The sequence below is a fragment of the Palaemon carinicauda genome, chromosome 31, assembly GCF_036898095.1.
Source record: "Palaemon carinicauda isolate YSFRI2023 chromosome 31, ASM3689809v2, whole genome shotgun sequence".
NCBI lineage: Eukaryota > Metazoa > Arthropoda > Malacostraca > Decapoda > Palaemonidae > Palaemon > Palaemon carinicauda.
Window position 1 is genome coordinate 10,408,270 of NC_090755.1, and position 18,903 is coordinate 10,427,172.

The window sequence follows — 18,903 nt, forward strand, 5'->3', positions numbered from 1 at the left end:
AATTAGTGAAACTTGGACTAGTTTTTTGGCCAAAAAAAAAAAAAATTACTTTTTTTTTTTCATTTCAGATCTTGACTTCTATGGGTCCAACTCATTTCCAGCAATTACACGCTGTTGCTTTGCCATCTAAGAAAGTGTCCTTATAAGGATTTAGGTGTATATGTATATTTCTATTTTTTTGTGAATATTTACGTCATCTTTTTTTTGTATACAGTACTTAAATTTTTAATATATTTCCAATAAATAGTTATTTTGTAGACGGGTATCATTTATATTTTCAGTAGTTTTTAGCATTCTTTGAAGTATTTTTAGCAAGTCAAACAATACAGATTGATGCATAACTAAATTTTTCCTGATTTTTTTTGGGAGTCGGGGTCGCGCGCGACCGAGTATACCCTTAATGGGGTGTCCGAGTAGCGTACCTATCCAGGGTTAATAAGAAGTAATTGCAAGTTGTTAATTGGTTTAAAAAAACCACCTGACAAATACGTCATTGTAAATGCACAGAAAGCTCCCCAAATGATGGGAATAAACACACGCGCAGTAAGTCCCCTTCAGTCTCTCAAATGAAAACAATGGACTTTGAATGAAAAACATACTTCATATTTAAATCGACCGATATGTAAGTTTCTATGCCCCCGCCCCCATTAAACATAGAGAAAAACAACAAACTAGCCAGCACTCGTCCATTTCTTATAGCGACCTCGTTTCGCTTGTGGAAAAAGAAAAAGGAGCCAGTTCTTAGGAGGTCTAATGGGTTTTCGGTTTATTTGCTGTTGAAATGAAGGTTTAATTTAGTGAAGGTTCACAATTTACTTCAGGAACAACTTACATTTTCTGTTTAAAAAGGTGTTCCATCGGTAACTAAAATTGTACTGAAGCACCTTTACCGCTTGCCAGTACATAGAAGCTTGCTGTAATGAAGCGAGCACACGCCAGAGCTACCACCATTAGATTTCGCTAATGTTTCGATAGTAATGGTTTTTGCTACATCCTGGGCTCGCTTCACTCGTGAAAAAGGGACAAGCGGAGCCTTTGTAGTTTACAAGGACACGCCAAGAAAAATGGACGCAAAATAACCCAAACGCCCCCCCCCCCCCCTAACATGAACTACAAGCCATGCCCTTACCTTACTAATGACTTAACAAGGGGGTTAATGGCCCCCCCGACCCCCCAACCACTGTCGCTATCATACAAACCCAACCTAACCACACCTAGTAGTTCCCAGGTCACAACCCCTAGCCGGGGGCAAGCCCCTGGACCCCCTTCTTGGGCTGAACTTAGAAAATATAAAATAACATCTTCCCCATAAGGAAAAACGATTGGGCTAGTAATAGGAAAGATATCACCCTGTCCCGATAAACTACATTCACCCCAGAGAAAAATACCAAGCTCTTACATACAGGCAAGGGGTACATGTGAAGCTGCACATGCTAACCCCATTGATTATTATTTGCAGTGAAAGTAAGTGTTATTTTCAAAGGAAACCGGGGCTTTTCGGAGCCCTTGTATATAAGCGGCCAGTTCCTCAAGCATTCAATAAAGACGGACATCAACTAACCTAAACTTTCCCCCCTAACCTAACCTACAAGCGATATCCTTACCAACTTACATAACATGGAGGGGGGGAACGCCTCCCTGCGACCCCCCTTACACTGCCGTATTCTAAGTTAGACAATACATACAGGTGAGCGCTATTATACATATACCCCGATCTCCCTTGGGCATCACACCTGACGATACCGCCTTTACTGCATTACGGACAGGTATCTCAGAAACATCCAATTCGCTCAAAAACCCCTTGAAACAGGCAACAAAATGTTGGTTGCCATAAGCAGGGTTACCTTTTTCAGACACACTTTCACAGGTAGGTATTCTGCAAGACTGGGTCACCCACTCCCCAAAACTGTCTATGAATGACATTCACAACAGGAAGAATAATCTTCAAGAAACAACCATCGTCAAATGCCTGTCCAACACGGCGAGCACTTACCGCTTGGCCACTATTTCGTTTCCTTTTTTGAGTGTTAGGAATCCAATTCTCCTCATTACGTATGCGTCTACGTCCTCCCGAAGGTCCTTGGCTATCCACGGACTGTTGGTTATCCATAATCAACAGCTACAGGGGGAAATAACGCCAGAAACAGAGAATACAAAATGGAACAGGCGTCGAGAACTTGAGGGGTCTTGACTCTTGAACTTGTAGTTTAAAAGAAAGAAAACAGACTGAAAGGAGGAGCGCGCGACCCCACGTGGGATGCTAAATCGCCGCTGATTGGCTGAGAATGCCACAAATTAGTAAGCAGTGCTCCCATTGGCTGCAGCACTTATGGTGAATGCTTCTCAGTTCTCATTGCCCTCATTACAGTACGGCGCTATTAGATGACATCTATTTTTATTATTATTACTATCATTATTATTATCACTCTTAGCTAAGTTACAATCCTGGTTGGAAAAGCAATATGCTATAAGCCCAAGTGTTCCAACAGACAAAATAACCCACTGAGGAAAGGAAACCATGAAAAAGTAAACTACAATGGACAATTGAAATAGAACATTTTAGGAACAGCAACATCGTTAAGATAAATACCCATACATACACTACAATAAATTGGGAAAAAATATTGATCCTGTTGTTCCTTCATATGAGAATCTTGGTTCCAGGTTCCTCGTTGCTCTCTCCACAACACTATAATTGTGGGCACACTACTAGAAGAAGCGTAGTAGTTGCAACTTGCAGAAAATTCATTATCATTAGTTACCTCCGACACAGACAGCACAGCTTGCTTTCTTTTACTTTTCTATTCTACCGGGAAATCCCTTTAGTTGGAGTTTCTAAATTCCATATTTCTATGTTAATATTTCTAAATCTCCTTAACTCATTAGTTAAAAAATATGCTCAGTAGTATCCTCTGTCTCTCTTCACAACGCCCAAAGCCTATCATTATCATTCCTGTTTCTATAATTTTCTTTTAATTCTAGCATATTGAACCTTGTTTTCATAACTATTACGGCCTCATTAGTGTTAAGTTCTCTTATGTAATATCTGCTACCATTACTATTCACAAAGCTCAGTTTGGTCATCTTTTTTTTTTAATTCTTGCTTTTTATACTTTCTTACTTCTTAAATTTTAATATATTATTGCATATTTATATTATACTTTTTCCCCAACATTCCCCATATGGTTCTCTCATTTTGATGTTCCACCACCTCCTTAACTAGGCGTTTGTCATCTGATGTTATGATATAGCATCACCTTTTTATACTCTATCTTCAACTGGCCATATTCCTGTTTCTGCTATTAGCCCCCAGTACGGTGTGGTAGCAACCTGTTCAAACATTCTCTAGTCTTTTCATTTCTTTTATTACACCCCATGTCTCAATATTTGCAAACAGTGCAGATAGCCTGCTACTGCAGTCTCATAGATCTTTATTCTCAGTAGCAATGCCAAATCTACTCAGTTACTGTCTACATACTTCCTAACTTCTGTACCATGCATTCTATTTTTGCCTCCCTTTTGCTTATACTGAGACTATGGTTTCCTTTTACTGAGTACCATTCTCCTAAGGATTTATATTCCTTAACTGTTTCTATCCTTCAATTTACCTTTTTTAATTTCTTTTATATATATATATATACAGTATACATATATATATATATATATATATATATATATATATATATATATATATATATATATATATATATATATATATAATTTTGATTTAAAAATTTGCTTTTGAATGATAATTCTTATAGACTTATCAAATATATGCAATTTAATATCTTTGAATCATTTCTGCGTTATAAAATTTCTACCATTAAATATCTTTACTGAGGTAAAAGATGGAAAAGTGAATTTTCAACAAAAAAGGGGGGCGGTGGCTATCGGGCACCGCTACTACGCCCATGAAGGACTAGAGAGCAATGATTTGATTTTGGAGTGTCCACTGTCCTCCTACAACACTGTTTATCATAAGTGAAGTCTCTTCTACTCTTGTCATGAGGAAAGAAGCCACTGAACAATTACAATGCAGATAACTGAGCAGATAATTGTTTAGTAATCTCATTGTTGTCAGGTGTATGAGGGCAGTGGAGAACATGTAAAGAATAGGCCAGACTATTCGGGTGTGTGTAGGCAAAAAAAACCCTGTAACCAGAGATTGATCCAATGAAGTAGTGTCTCGCCAGTCAGAGAATCCAATAACTCTCTTGCAGTAGTACCTCAACGGGTGGCTAGTACTCTGGCCAACATATTTGCATGGATGCACTCACTAGTCTCTAACGACATTTTTCATCAGGACCTGTGATTGCTTCTCTGCAACTCGTGTGCTGACCTTAGCTCCTTTACAAGAATAAAGGTATGATGAAAGTTAAAGTGTAAGCCTAGGAGTAATTGGCTTTCTCCTTACCTTTTCTCTTTCAGTGAGGTATAGTGGTTAAATGGCAGTAGAGCTGGATAGACGATGGTACAGGTAAATCACCACTGGTAGTTAGCAGTGTAATATAAGTTAGAATGGATATAGAAATTACATTCTTTCATATTCAATATCTAAACAATGTCCTTTTGATTTGTATCTCATCTTCCATTAATATTAGTCTGGTTTCGGGTTTGCGCAATGCTCCACATCCTCGTAGGGTGTAAAATATCAGGGATTTGTAAAGATCTACCTATCCTGGTGCAAGTCAGGCCCCAAAAATTCACAAGCTGTTCTTCTTTAACATATTGTTTAAAAAGGATGAAATTCACAATTAACTCTATTCACATTTTATTCTCTTACCACCAAATACATATAAAAATAAATATAAAACTTAGATCTTAAGCCAAGCACTGGGTTGACAATTTTTTAGAGAATCATTAAGTGGACATAACAAATACTTATAGGTTGTAATACTTCAGATAGTGTACTACTATAAACTTGATACTTATATTGTTTATTTACATTTTTACATCATTTATTTATACATATATACATATTTTTACACTAATTGTTGATTGTGGTTGGAAAATTGTATGGTAGCGTTAATTCTTAGGATCAAGCTTAAAACAGGATGTAATCTTAGAAGTGCAAGGTGGCTTTAGAGGAGGTAGATGTATGGATCACAGATGCAAGATATATTTAGCAAAAGGTAAGGAGGTGTATGTTGCATTTATGGATCTGGAGAAAGCTTAAGATAAGAGTTGATTGGGAAGCAATGTGGAATGTACATGGAACTATGGAATTAGTGGAAGGTTGTTGCAAGGCGTGAAGAGTTTATACATAAGCAGTAAAGTTTGGGTTAGGATTGGGAATAAAGTGAGTGAGTAGTTTCCAGAGAGAGAGGGGTCGAGACAGGGATGTGTGATGTTGCCACGGAGTTTTGAGACAGGTGAATGCTCGAGTGCTTGAAACCGATAGATGAGAGTGATCAGGAGTGGGAGATGAATCAGTTTTTGTTTGCAGATGATACTGTATTGGTTGCAGACTCGGAGTAGAAGCAGCGTCGATTAGTGACAGACTTGGGAGGTGTGTGTGAGAAAGAAGTTGCGAGTTAATGTGGGTAAGAGTAAGGTTATGGGATGCATAAGAAAGGGAGTGCTAGATTGAATGTCAATGTTAAATGGAGAGTTACTTGTCGAAGTGGATAAGTCCTTAGTTCTGTTGATGCTGCAAATGTATGTCGAATAAATGAAGGATGTAAAGTGTTGGGGGCAGTGGAGGGAGTGGTAAAGAATAGAGGGTTAGGGATGAATGTAGAGTTCTGTATGAGAAATTGATTGTACCATTCAGATTAATTTCCTAGCACATAATGCTCTCAGTGAATTTTCTTCCTTTTGATAAAAGGGCTGCATGTCTCATTTCTGCTGCTAGTTGGAAAGGAACTTTCTCTCAACCCCAGCCCCTGGAATTGTCTGTTACAGCTGATGCAGCAAAACAGAGAAACTTTGGATTGCTAGATTTTATTAGTTTAAGTTTTTCTGTTAAGTGGTAGAGATTAGCTTTAGTATTTTAATCTTGGAATTTCTGTAACAGGTAAGATAAGCTAAATGAATTCCATTGCATTGATCACTCCTCTCTCTTTACCGGTTCCCACAGCACTGCTGTTAACTTTACCCTGTAGTGGAATTACATCTGTATTTTCACTTTGTAATGCGGGTGAGCTTCAAATCACTGCCTATGTTTTATCAGTGGGTGGCCCTAAAAACTCCAAGACGGACACTAGTTCCTTTCCAAGCGCAATGGCATCAAGTCCAGGTCGATTTTCAGGCGTGCACATGAACATTCGTGAAAAATTTAGAATGTACAGTACTTGTTTCTTACATGTCCCCCAATGTTTACAAAGTTTGCCCCTTTATCCACTTGTGCAATGACACAAACGTATTTCCATGTAGACAGTAAAGGTTTCCCCTGGCATTGCTACACACTTCACCAAGAACTTCAGTCTTCAAAGTTCTTGGACATCTGCCTCTTATGGTCTTGGCTGTTGGTGTCTTTATAGGCTTTCTTCCCAGGGCTGCATCCAACAGCCGCTGTTGCATATACCGATTGAATCCTTCATTGTTGAAGAACAAGACAAGCTAACTGGTGTTGAAGGACTTGCATCTGAAAGAAAATTACATAAAGTTTATATAAACATTATCCCATGTAATAACTGTCCAAATACATTAATGTCTAATTTCAGTCTTGAACAAACTTGGCAATAGATGGAGTTACAGTGAGGTGTAGGTCTACTCTCAGTTTTATATTCTTGAATAGTAGCTTTCTATATTATCTAATTCCACTGTATTCAATTAATGCCCACATTTCCAAATACAAATTTATAATCTTGGACAACTGCATTTTATAGGGTTCTGAGACAGTATTGATGTATTTATAGGAGCTCTCTCTGACCAAATTACCTAAGAACAACGGTACCCTACCTCTGACTTAGTCAAGCATTGCTTGATGTCCTACCTCTGACTTAGTCATGCATTGCTTGATGTCCTACCTCTGACTTAGTCATGCATTGCTTGATGTCCTACCCCTGACTTTGTCATGTATTACTTGATGTCCTACCTCTGACTTAGTCATGCATTGCTTGATGTCCTACCTCTGACTTAGTCATGCATTGCTTGATGTCCTACCTCCGACTTAGTCATGCATTGCTTGATGTTCTACCTCTGACTTAGTCATGCATTGCTTGATGTCCTACCTCTGACTTGTCATGCATTGCTTGATGTCCTACCTCTGACTTGTCATGCATTGCTTGATGTCCTACCTCTGACTTAGTCATGCATTGCTTGATGGCCTACCTCTGACTTAGTCATGTATTGCTTGATGTCCTACCTCTGACTTAGTCATGTATTGCTTGATGTCCGCTCCAAGACATGTTGCTAACCATATAATTCTTACACTGTTGCCATCTTTATTTTGTTCATACTCTTTTATGACATTTAATATATATTGGTAAAAGTTTATATTCTGCCAAAACATTTTTGATTGAAATATTTTACACTTTAATTGATATCCAATTGAACCTAAATAAATGGTCCATCAATAGCCTTAAGACTAAACTCTCGACAATTGGATATTTTTCCTAAAATACCTTAATAGGAGATAATTACCAGTTGAGGATTATTGTAACTTCTGCGTTGTTAGTTTGGTGCCCACCTCTGCTCCTAACTAGTTAACACTAATGGAGAACTCTCTTCTAAGTTTTCCCTCTTCTAAGTTTTGTAAGTCGCTATTTATACTGTGATATCTTAAGTGGTTATGCAGATTACCATATTTTGTAGAAGTCAATGTGATTTTTCACTGTTAAGTTTGTGTATAATTATAAGTATTAATAATTCCACATCATAATTTACCTAGCTTAAAATGTAGTGAATTGAATTTGAACTTTGGGGTCACCTTTACATTTAACAATGTATACATATGAAAGAATTTAGTCAACCAAATGATATAAGAGTAATAAAGTTGAACGCAGCATTGCCAAGTACCCTTGTCAAAAATGTTATTTTTATAATGAAATAAATTTTTGAATATACTTACCCGGTGATTATATAAGCTGCAACTCTGTTGCTCGACAGAAAACTCTACGTTAAAAATCCGCCAGCGATCGCAATGCAGGTAGGGGGTGTACTTCAACAGCGCCATCTGTCGTGCAGGTACTCAGTACTCAATGTAAACACAGAACTCAATTTTCTCCTCGGTCCACTGGGTCTCTATTGGGGAGGAAGGGAGGGTCCTTTAATATATAATCACCGGGTAAGTATATTCAAAAAATTATTTTATTATAAAAATAACATTTTTCAATATTAAACTTAGCCGGTGATTATATAAGCTGATTCACACCCAGGGGGGTGGGTAGAGACCAACAATAATTGTTTACATTATTATGAGCTAAGGATTTTTTATTTCATTTTAGCAGTTATTCAAAATAACAAACATAAAATAAATAAGTACCTGGTAAGGAAGTCGACTTGAACAATTACTCTGCCTTTTTAAGTACGTCTTCCTTACGGAGCCTCGCGATCCTCTTAGGATGCTGAGCGACCCCTAGGATCTGAAGTATCAAGGGTTGCAACCCATACAACAGGACCTCATCAAAACCTCTAATCTAGGCGCTTCTCAAGAAATGACTTTGACCACCCGCCAAATCAAGTAGGATGCGAAAGGCTTCTTAGCCTTCCGGACAACCCAAAAACAATAATAAAACATTTCAAGAGAAAGATTAAAAAGGTTATGGAATTAGGGAATTGTAGTGGTTGAGCCCTCACCCACTACTGCACTCGTTGCTACGAATGGTCCCAGAGTGTAGCAGTTCTCGTAAAGAGACTGGACATTCTTAAGATAAAAAGACGCGAACACTGACTTGCTTTTCCAATAGGTTGCGTCGATTATACTTTGCAGAGATCTATTTTGTTTAAAGGCCACGGAAGTTGCGACGGCTCTAACTTCGTGTGTCCTTACCTTCAGCAAAGCTTGGTCTTCCTCATTCAGATGGGAATGAGCTTCTCGTATTAACAGTCTGATAAAATAGGATAAAGCATTCTTTGACATAGGCAAAGATGGTTTCTTAACTGAACACCATAAAGCTTCAGACTGGCCTCGTAAAGGTTTAGTTCGTTTTAAATAGAACTTAAGAGCTCTTACAGGACATAAGACTCTTTCTAGTTCATTTCCAACCATACGATAAGTTTGGAATATCGAACGATATTGGCCAAGGCCGAGAAGGCAGCTCGTTTTTGGCTAGAAAACCAAGTTGTAGAACATGTAGCCGTTTCGGATGAGAATCCGATGTTCTTGCTGAAGGCATGAATCTCACTGACACTTTTAGCTGTGGCTAAGCATACCAGGAAAAGAGTCTTTAAGGTGAGATCTTTCAGGGAGGCTGATTGTAGCGGTTCGAACCTGTCTGACATAAGGAATCTTAGTACCACGTCTAAATTCCAACCAGGTGTAACCAAACGACGCTCCTTCGTGGTCTCAAAAGACTTAAGGAGGTCCTGTAGATCTTTATTGTTGGAAAGATCTAAGCCTCTGTGACGGAAGACTGATGCCAACATGCTTCTGTAACCCTTGATAGTGGGAGCTGAAAGAGATCGTTCTTTCCTCAGGTATAAGAGGAAGTCAGCTATTTGAGTTACAGAGGTACTGTTCGAGGATACGGATACTGACTTGCACCAGTTTCGGAAGATTTCCCACTTCGATTGGTAGACTCTAAGGGTGGATGTTCTCCTTGCTCTAGCAATCGCTCTGGCTGCCTCCTTCGAAAAGCCTCTAGCTCTCGAGAGTCTTTTGATAGTCTGAAGGCAGTCAGACGAAGAGCGTGGAGGCCTTGGTGTACCTTCTTTACGCGTGGCTGACGTAGAAGGTCCACCCTTAGGGGAAGTGTTCTGGGAACGTCTACTAGCCATCGAAGTACCTCGGTGAACCATTCTCTCGCGGGCCAGAGGGAAGCAACTAGCGTCAACCTTGTCCCTTCGTGAGAGGCGAACTTCTGCAGTACCTTGTTGACAATCTTGAACGGAGGGAATGCATATAGATCTAGATGTGACCAATCTAGTAGAAAGGCATCTATATGAACTGCTGCTGGGTCCGGGATTGGTGAGCAAAATATTGGGAGCCTCTTGGTCATCGAGGTTGCGAAGAGATCTATGGTTGGCTGGCCCCAGGTGGCCCAAAGTCTCTTGCATACATCCTTGTGGAGGGTCCATTCTGTTGGAATTATTTGTCCCTTCCGACTGAGACAATCTGCCATGACATTCAAGTTGCCTTGGATGAACCTCGTTACTAGTGATATGTCTAGACCTTTTGACCAGGTGAGGAGGTCCCTTGCGATATCGTACAACGTCAGAGAGTAGGTCCCTCCTTGCTTGGAGATGTACGCCAAAGCCGTGGTGTTGTCCGAGTTCACCTCCACCACTTTGCCTTGAAGGAGAGACCTGAAGCTTTTCCAGGTCAGACGTACTGCCAGTAACTCCTTGCAGTTGAAATGCATTGTCCTTTGACTCGAGTTCCATAATCCCGAGCATTCCCGACCATCTAATTTCGCACCCCAGCCTACGTCCGATGCGTCCGAGAAGAGAACGTGGTTGGGAGTCTGAACAGTCAGGGGAAGACCCTCTCTAAGGTTGATATAGTCCTTTCACCAAGTCAGACAAGACTTTATCTTTCCGGAAACCGGGATCGAGACCGCTTCTAGCGTCTTGTCCTTTTTCCAGTGAAAAGCTAGATGGTATAGAAGAGGACGGAGGAGTAGTCTTCCTAGTGACACAAATTGATCCACGGATGACAGTGTCCCTACCAGACTCATCCACAGCCTGACTGAGCAGCGTTCCTTCTTCAGCATCTTCTGGATGGATAGCAGGGCTGGGGGCTGATCGTCTTGTTCAGCAACGTCCTCATCAGAGGGTTCCTCATCCGAAACTGATGAGGAAACGGCAACGGAGTGGGCAACGTCTGACTCGCTGAATCCGGTCGCACTGGTGGATGCGTGACGGAGCCGGACGCAATATCATGGAACTGCTGCACAGTCTGTGAACTGTCAACAACCATGGGTGCGCGAGGAAGTACAGCGTCAACCCGAAACCGTCTAGACCGTCTGGGTTGTGCAGTCAACACCCTACCGGGTTGCTGAGGTTGACGCACTGCGTCACAACAAGTCACCTCTGCTGGTTGTTGAACGTCCTGAACGTCAACAACCACCTCCGAGCGTCGCTTAACGTCAACGTGCGACTGGCAACCCACACTGGGTCGCATCGGTGGAGGAACCACCTCAACTGGCAGACGCAAGTAGGTTACCTCAGCGTCAACAGGGCGCACAACCGACCGGTTGGAAGGTTGTTGGCCAGAAGGTTCTTCTCCGCATTTAAGTCCTCTATCAAGGACGCAAGCTTGGACTGCATGGCTTGCAGCAAAGCCCATTTAGGGTCTACGGGAGCAGGTGTGGCAACAGACGGGGTTAGCGACTGAGGCGGAACCGTTTACCATCCCTGAAAGCCTTGTTATGTGTGACATAATAGTACAGCAAAACTTCAAAGGCTTGACAAAAGCTGAGAAGTTGACCTGTAAACAACTTGGAGCGTCTCCTGGCTAGGCGCCAGGGCGAGTCTACCAGAATTGAGAAGTCTATCTGGGCAGAGGCATGAACTCCCAAGCCGAAAACTTCTCTCGTGTCATATCAGACTCTCGCTCTATAAGCCAGTTTAAAAGAAGGGAAATCAAAGGCTGTATCCCTAAAAACTCCTCCTGGTGCAAAAACCAGTCGCCTAGCCAACGTAACGCTCTCTAGGAGAGCGAGAGAGCACTAGCTAAAAAACAACGGCTTCGAAGTAGCTAGGCCTAGTGTAAGTTCTAACGTTTAGGCGAACGAGGAGCAGCAGTTACAAGATCCGGACGAAGATCCTTGAAAAAAAATCATCATGATTTAATTAAAGTCCATAGGAGGCTAAGCAGCTTAAGGCTCCTCTCCATCTGACAGAGTCCTCAAGGGAAAATCAGTAGGAGGGAGAACAGCAACTTCCTCATCTACAGGAACCTTGTCCGATAAAAACTAGGTTACCTCAGTGAGTCTCTCACTGGAGCATTAGTAGCAGACCAGAAGGCAACGTCATGTAACTGCTTGACAGTCTGTGAACTGTCAACGACTGAACTGTCAACCACAATAGGTGCGTGAGGACGTACAGTGTCCACTCGAGACTGCTTTGACTGTCTAGACTGAGCAGTCAAAACAACTCTAGAATGCGGAGGTTGACGCACCGCGTCAAAACAAAACAACTTAGACTGTTGTTGTACCTCGCGAACGTCAACGGAAGGTCCCGTGCGTCGCTGAACGTCAACATGCGGCTGGCAGGGTACACTGGAACCCATGGGTGGCGGGACTCTCAGCTGGAGTGCGGCAGAAGGTCGCCTCAGCGTCCACAGGACGCACAACCGTGGTTGGTTGTAGGCTAGAGGTTGGTGTCAACCTTCTCCGCACGAAAGTCCTGCATCAATGACGTTAACTGAGACTGCATGGTCTGCAGCAAAGACCACTTAGGGTCTACAAGAGCAGGTGCGGCAACAGACGGTGTGACTGCCTGATGCGGTACCGCTTTGCCTCTCTTAGGAGGTGAGCAGTCGTCGGAAGACTGCAGCGAGTCCGAACTGACCCAGTGGCTACAACTGGGCCGTTGGACTTGCGCGGAAGGGACCGACTTGCGCTTAATAAGCCGCGAGACCTTGGTCCATGGTTTCTTACGAGAAACCTCTTCCGCAGACGAGAAATAAATGGGCTCTCTCGTCTTTGTGTGGGTGGGGCGATCTTGGGTAGATACGCCCGAAACCACGGAGGGAAAAACGTCTGTTCGTTGATCAAGGCCTCTCGAACCCATAAGTCGTTCGACATTACTTCTCCCCTGGGCTTGGGAGCTTGCAAGAGGTCCCGGACTAGGTGAACGACAGGCACGAACAGACGAACCCTCGGACGCAACACTGTAACACTTTGTGCATATCACTTTATCGATTTTCTGTTTTGCACTTATTTCACTGAAATCGAAACTTTTACTGATTTCTACCTGAAACACGCAATTCTACTCTTCATTAAAAGATAGTAATTGCGAAATCAGTCGTATAATGCAGCTCATTAATACTAGCAAAAAACAGAAAACATATATAAAGATAAAAAATTCAGTGGCTGGGAAAGAGACTAAACACTAGTTCAAATAAACTACGTTTACAATCTCTCACCGCACATAGCCTGGGGACAAGAATAAAACCCTAGAAACGTTTTACCTTCCTCCCCGTACAGAGACTAGGGACGAGAGTAACACGAGAACGTTACCCGCTTGAACGGAACGTTTTCTCTCCTCTCTCTCCCTCCGTCTCTATCTCTCTCTCTCTTTCTCTCTTGATTTCGCACCTAAGAGAAGAGCCCAATTATATATCGTCAAAAAAACATGTTATTTGACTAAAGGAAAAAACTGAAAGGTTTTCCAAATAAAAAGTTCCTTTAATTTAGAATTTAAAACATTTAAGCTAAGAAAGAATGAACAAAACGTCAGAATCGATTTACTCTTACTGCAAAGTGAAACCGTGATACACTCTCTCTCTATCGTAACGATAGAGCGCATGTTGAATGTCCTGAACGTCAACAACTGCGTAGTCTAAAAAACTAGACGTTAGTTCATCTTTGAAAACAGTACGAAGACTATCAAAGAAATTCTTTCATAAAACATTAAATTCAAAAAGTTTTAAATTCTTTAAAGGCTAAATACGATATAACGGGCTCAACGTTGATTAACTTCGGTTCCAAGTTAGGACCGCCTACTATCAGGAAAGGTCCCATATAAACAAAACATAAAAATTAATTTTTATATGTTTATAATAAATGGAAAGTTAATCGAAGAGGCCTAATAAAGGCGGAGAGATATAAAATATATAGATCTATAACGTGTTAAGCAAAATTACTAAAAACCTAAACACACTTCCGTCTAAGGGAAGGGTCGGCCATTTAAAAGTGAAAGAGTCCATACTCTCTTTGTCACCATAATTAAATCTATCCAAAACGAGTTCAAGTTTTGAGATGAAGATAAAACACCTGCATAGCGAAAGCTCAAAACTAGAATAGTGTACTTCACCAAATAGTTGTGAAAACAAATCCAGTTAGTAACAGCGAATTAGTAGGTCTTGCCGGTAGCCCGACAGAGAGAAAATTGAGTTCTTTGTTTACAATGAGTACTGAGTACCTGCACGACAGATGGCGCTGTTGAAGTACACCCCCTACCTGCATTGCGATCACTGGCGGATTTTTAACGTAGAGTTTTCTGTCGAGCAACAGAGTTGCAGCTTATATAATCACCGGCTAAGTTTAATATTGAAAACTTCTTTTTGAATGAACAAATATATTCAGTCACCTGGTAAAACGTTTATACTGCTGGCCTTGAAAACCTCTAAATTCCTTCCTTGTGTTGTCAAACTCCTCCTGTGACTCTGAATACACCAGTTCCTTCGCTAACACCTTAAGCTTCAGACGATCTTTCCTGATCCCATAGTGCCCATCACACAGTCATCTCCATATCTGTCGGAAGTGAAGATTAATTCATGAATGCTTTGCATTCCCCCAAGGAATATTGATACAATTACATAATCCCTTCAATATTGTAGATAAAGATCAATAAGATTAACTTTCATTAGTCAGTATGTAAACAGGTACTCATCGATTAACAAAATACATAGGTGTACTGTGTATGACGACTTGAAGTATGGTTACTACACTTGTCAAAAAGAGAAATTTGCCAAATAGCGTGTAATGTTAACGAGCAAATCAAAATGTTAAATTTAGAATTAGAAATTAGCAAATGATACTGTAAAATTAGGAAATTGAAGCAACGATACTCTTAATTATATGCGAGCATATTCTTGATACTGTCGTCACTTTGAGATCGCCGGACGACAAAACCAAAATAAAAACAATCTGCAATGGCCGTTGTTAAAATACACCTTAAATTGATCACAGAAAAGTACAAAAATTATTAAATAATGTTCAGTTAACATAAAAAACTAGGATTATTTGGGACATCTTTCAGTACGTAAACATTATGTTTTTGGGTAAACCAAGAGATCGGAAGACAAAAACGAATTACAAAGCAGAGCCTATGATTGAAAATAGATCTCAGCAAAGTATAAGCTTATTTTGTGTCTAGTATCTAATTGACTCGTTTTAAGCAAACAAAGATTTCCGTTTCTTCTCCTATACTGTATTTATGCATATAGAAAGATTAGTTACTCATATAATTAATAACACATTGGATCCCTTTCTCTGGTTACAGCTCATTTTCCCTTTGCTTCCAAATACACTGAATAGTCTGGACTGTTCTTAACAAATTTTCCTCTGTTGTCTCACACTTGACAACACTGAGACTCTCTAGCTATGGTAAGCAGCTCTTCTAGGAGAAGGACACTCCAAAATCAAACCATTGTTCTCTAGTCTTGGGTAGTGCCATGGCTTCTGTACCATGGACTTCCACTGTCTGAGATTAGAGTTCTTTTGCTTGAGGGTACACTCAGACACGCTATTCTATCTAATTCCCTTTTGTTTTTTTAAGCTTTTATAGATTATTGATGATTTATTTTAATGTTACTATTTATAAACTTATTATAGTTGTTCATTACTTCTCCTGTAGTTTATTTCCTTGTATCCTTTCCTAATTGAGATATTTTTTCCTGTTAGAACCCTTGGGCTTATACCATCTTACTTTTCCAACTAGGGTTGTAGCTTAGTAATAACAATAAAAACAATAAAAGTAATAACAATAATATTAATAACAGCAATAAAGGATATTTATCAAAACTATATACTCTATAGTATTCATTATGACAGACATATTATTATCATTACTTGCTAAGCTACAACCCTAGTTGGAAAAGCTGGATGCTATAAGCCCAGGGGCTCCAACAGGGAAAAGAGCTCAGTGAGGAAGGGAAATAATAAAAATAAAAGATTTTAAGAAGAGCAAAACGATTAAAATAAACTATAAAAACTTTAACAAACCAAGAGAAAGAGGAACAAGATAGAACAGTGTGCCCAAGTGTACCCTCAAGCAAGAGAACGCTAACCCAAAAGACAGTGGAAGACCATGGTACAGAGGCTATGGCACTACCCAAAATTAGAGAACAATTGTTTGATTTTGGAGTGTCCTTCTCCTAGAAGAGCTGCTTACCATAGCTAAAGAGTCTCTTCTACCCTTACAAAGAGCAAAGTTGCCACTTAGCAATTACAGTGATGTAAGAAGAATTGTTTGGTAATCTCAGTGTTGTCAGGTGTATGAGGACAGAGGAGAAAATGTAAAGAATACAAGCCCAGTGAGGAAAGGAAACCTGGAAATAAATAAAGTACAAGAGAAGTAATGAATAATTAAAATAGTTCAAGAAGAGCAACAACATTAAAATAAATCTTTCATCAATAAACTATAAAAACTTAAAAAACAAAATAGAATAAAACCAAGATAGTGTGCCCGAGTAAACCCTCAAGCAAGAGCCCTCCAACCCAAGACAGTGGAAAACCATAGCACAGAGGCTATGACACTACCCAAGAATAAAAAACAATGGTTTGATTTTTAAGTGTCCTTCTAGAAGAGCTGCTGACCATAGCTTAAGTCTCTCTTCTACTCTTACAGAGAGGAAAGTGGCCACTGAACAATTATAGTGCAGTAGTTAACCCTCGGTTGAAGAAGAATTGTTTGGTAATATCTCTGTTGTCAGGTGTATGAAAGAAGAATATGCAGCGAATAGGCCAAACGAGTTGGTATATGTGTAGACAAAGGAAAAATAAGCTGTAACCAGAAAGAGGGATCCAATGTAGTACTGTCTGGCCAGTCAAAGGATCCAATAACTCTCTAGCAGTAGTATCATGGGTAGATGGTGCCCTACCTAACCTAATACAGTAATGCCTCTAGATACAAAATTAATTGGTTCCAGAGTGACTTTCATATCGTGATTTTTTCGTATGATGAGTCAAGTTTCATATGTGAATTGACTAATTCATTCCAAGCCATACAAAACCACATTAAATTTATCATAAAGGTATACTGCACATAACATAATGAAATACTGTACATTTGAATCATTCAAAACCTATTCTAACCAATAATACCTATAAATAAAGTATCATTAGAATATAATTCAATAATGGAAAATAACAAAAAATGTGGAACCTTACCTTTCAAGCGAGGCGATGTCCGAAGACGAAAGTTGCAGAAGAGGAGGACGACAAACGGCAAACAACACTAACACAACTCTACGATACACATTAACAAAAGGCAGAAACATCCACTCTTAACTTTACGAAAAACTTATAATTACATTTATCTTTTACTTGCCTTTTTTTCTTATTCTTATTTATTTTTTACCTTATGTTTTGTACTTTCTTAATTTCATAAATTTCTTCATCACTTTGTTTTCAGTTTTTTCGCATCATTTTGATATTTTTCTTGGCATACTAATGGCCCCTTTAAAAAATAACTATCCAAGGAAGCTTGTTTCTGCCTGATTCTTAAAATATTCCTGAAATGACTCAGGCAATCGTTATTGAACTGCTCAAGAGCGCGACCTGTTTTAGTAATTTCGGGGTGTCTCTTTTCTACAAAAGATCGCACTTTATGAAAAGCAGCCAGGACCTCTTTAATTTCTGCCGTTGTCACCTGATCCTCATCCTCCTTGTAGCTGATAGAGTATTCTTCTCGAACGTCTTTCATTCGCATGGCCTCCAACTCCTTCAGGTCGTTTGCCGTAAGCTCCTCTTGGTGCTCCTCGAGAAGCTCATTAATGTCGTCCTCATCAACGACCAGCCCCATGGACCTCCCGAGTCTAATAATCTCGTCAACCTCAGGTTGCGGAACAGATTTAGGATCGTTAACTGTTTCGGTTTTGGCCTCAGCTAGGCCTACATCGAATCCCTCGAAGTCTCGTGCAGAGACAGCATCAGGCCATAGCTTCTTCCACGAGGAGTTTAAGGTGTGCCTCGAAACCTCCTGCCAAGATTGATCGATGAGTTGGAGACTTATGACAATGTCAAAATGCTCCTTCCAAAATTCACGCAGGGTGAGGATTGTGCTGTCAGTGACTTCGTAACACATCTTAAAGAGATTTTTTGTATAGAGCTTCTTGAAATTAGAAATCACTTGTTGTTCCATGGGCTGAAGGTAAGGGGTGGTGTTAGGTGGAAGGAAGAGAACCTTGATAAAGGAATACTCTGGTAGGAAATCAACCTTGATGCCAGGAGGATGAGCACGCGTGTTGTCCAACACCAGCAGACATTTCAGAGGGAGGTGGTTCTCTTTCAGATAATTCTTAACAGTCGGACCGAAACAGAAGTTCACCCACTCTGCAAAAAGATATCTGGTTACATGGCATTTTGCATCAGCCCTCCACATCACCGGAAGGTTCTCCCTTATCACTTTGTGGGACTTGAAGGCTCGAGGATTCTCAGAATGATACACCAGTAGGGGCTTAACCTTACAATCCCCACTGGCATTGGCACAGAGTGCAAGGGTAAGCTTGTCCTTCACAGATTTATGCCCGGGCAGCTTTTCCTCTTCAGCTGTGATATAGGTACAACGAGGCATTTTTTTCCAAAAGAGCCCAGTTTTGTCACAGTTGAAGACTTGCTGGGGACTGTAGCCTTCCTGGAGAGTCAGCTCATCAAATTTCTCAACAAAGGCTTTGGCCACTTTCCTGTCCGGGCTGCCAGCCTCCTCATGCCGCAGCATCGAATGAATGCCAGTCCGTCTCTTGAATTTTTCATACCACCCACGCGAGGCCTTGAATTCTGGGGGTACCTCCTGCAATGTATCTTCTCCTGCGTTGTCTTTGGCCTGAGCATGCATGAGATCACCAAAAATGTCACTGGCCTTTTGAGAGATTACCGTCCCGGTGATCGTGTCTCCAGCAGTTTCCTT

At 40.5% G+C, this 18,903-nt stretch overlaps 1 protein-coding gene across 6 annotated transcripts in view; it reads right to left on the bottom strand.

The window, feature by feature from the left end:
- LOC137624266 (piggyBac transposable element-derived protein 3-like) overlaps positions 1 to 18,903 on the bottom strand; it is a 153,445-nt gene that overhangs the window by 77,848 nt on the left and 56,694 nt on the right. For 2 of the 6 annotated variants that reach the window (XR_011040701.1, XR_011040703.1), the window contains exon 6: positions 14,365 to 14,525. The exons of 2 other annotated variants lie outside the window; for them this stretch is intronic. Coding sequence is in view for 2 of the 4 variants with exons in the window: in XM_068354803.1 (XP_068210904.1) it covers positions 1,994 to 2,110 (117 nt within the window). In the remaining 2 variants the exon portion in view is untranslated. Of the gene's footprint in view, positions 1 to 1,993; positions 2,292 to 2,600; positions 2,660 to 14,364; positions 14,526 to 18,903 lie in introns of those variants that run through there. 2 more of the 6 variants (XM_068354804.1, XM_068354803.1) reach the window with 2 other exon arrangements.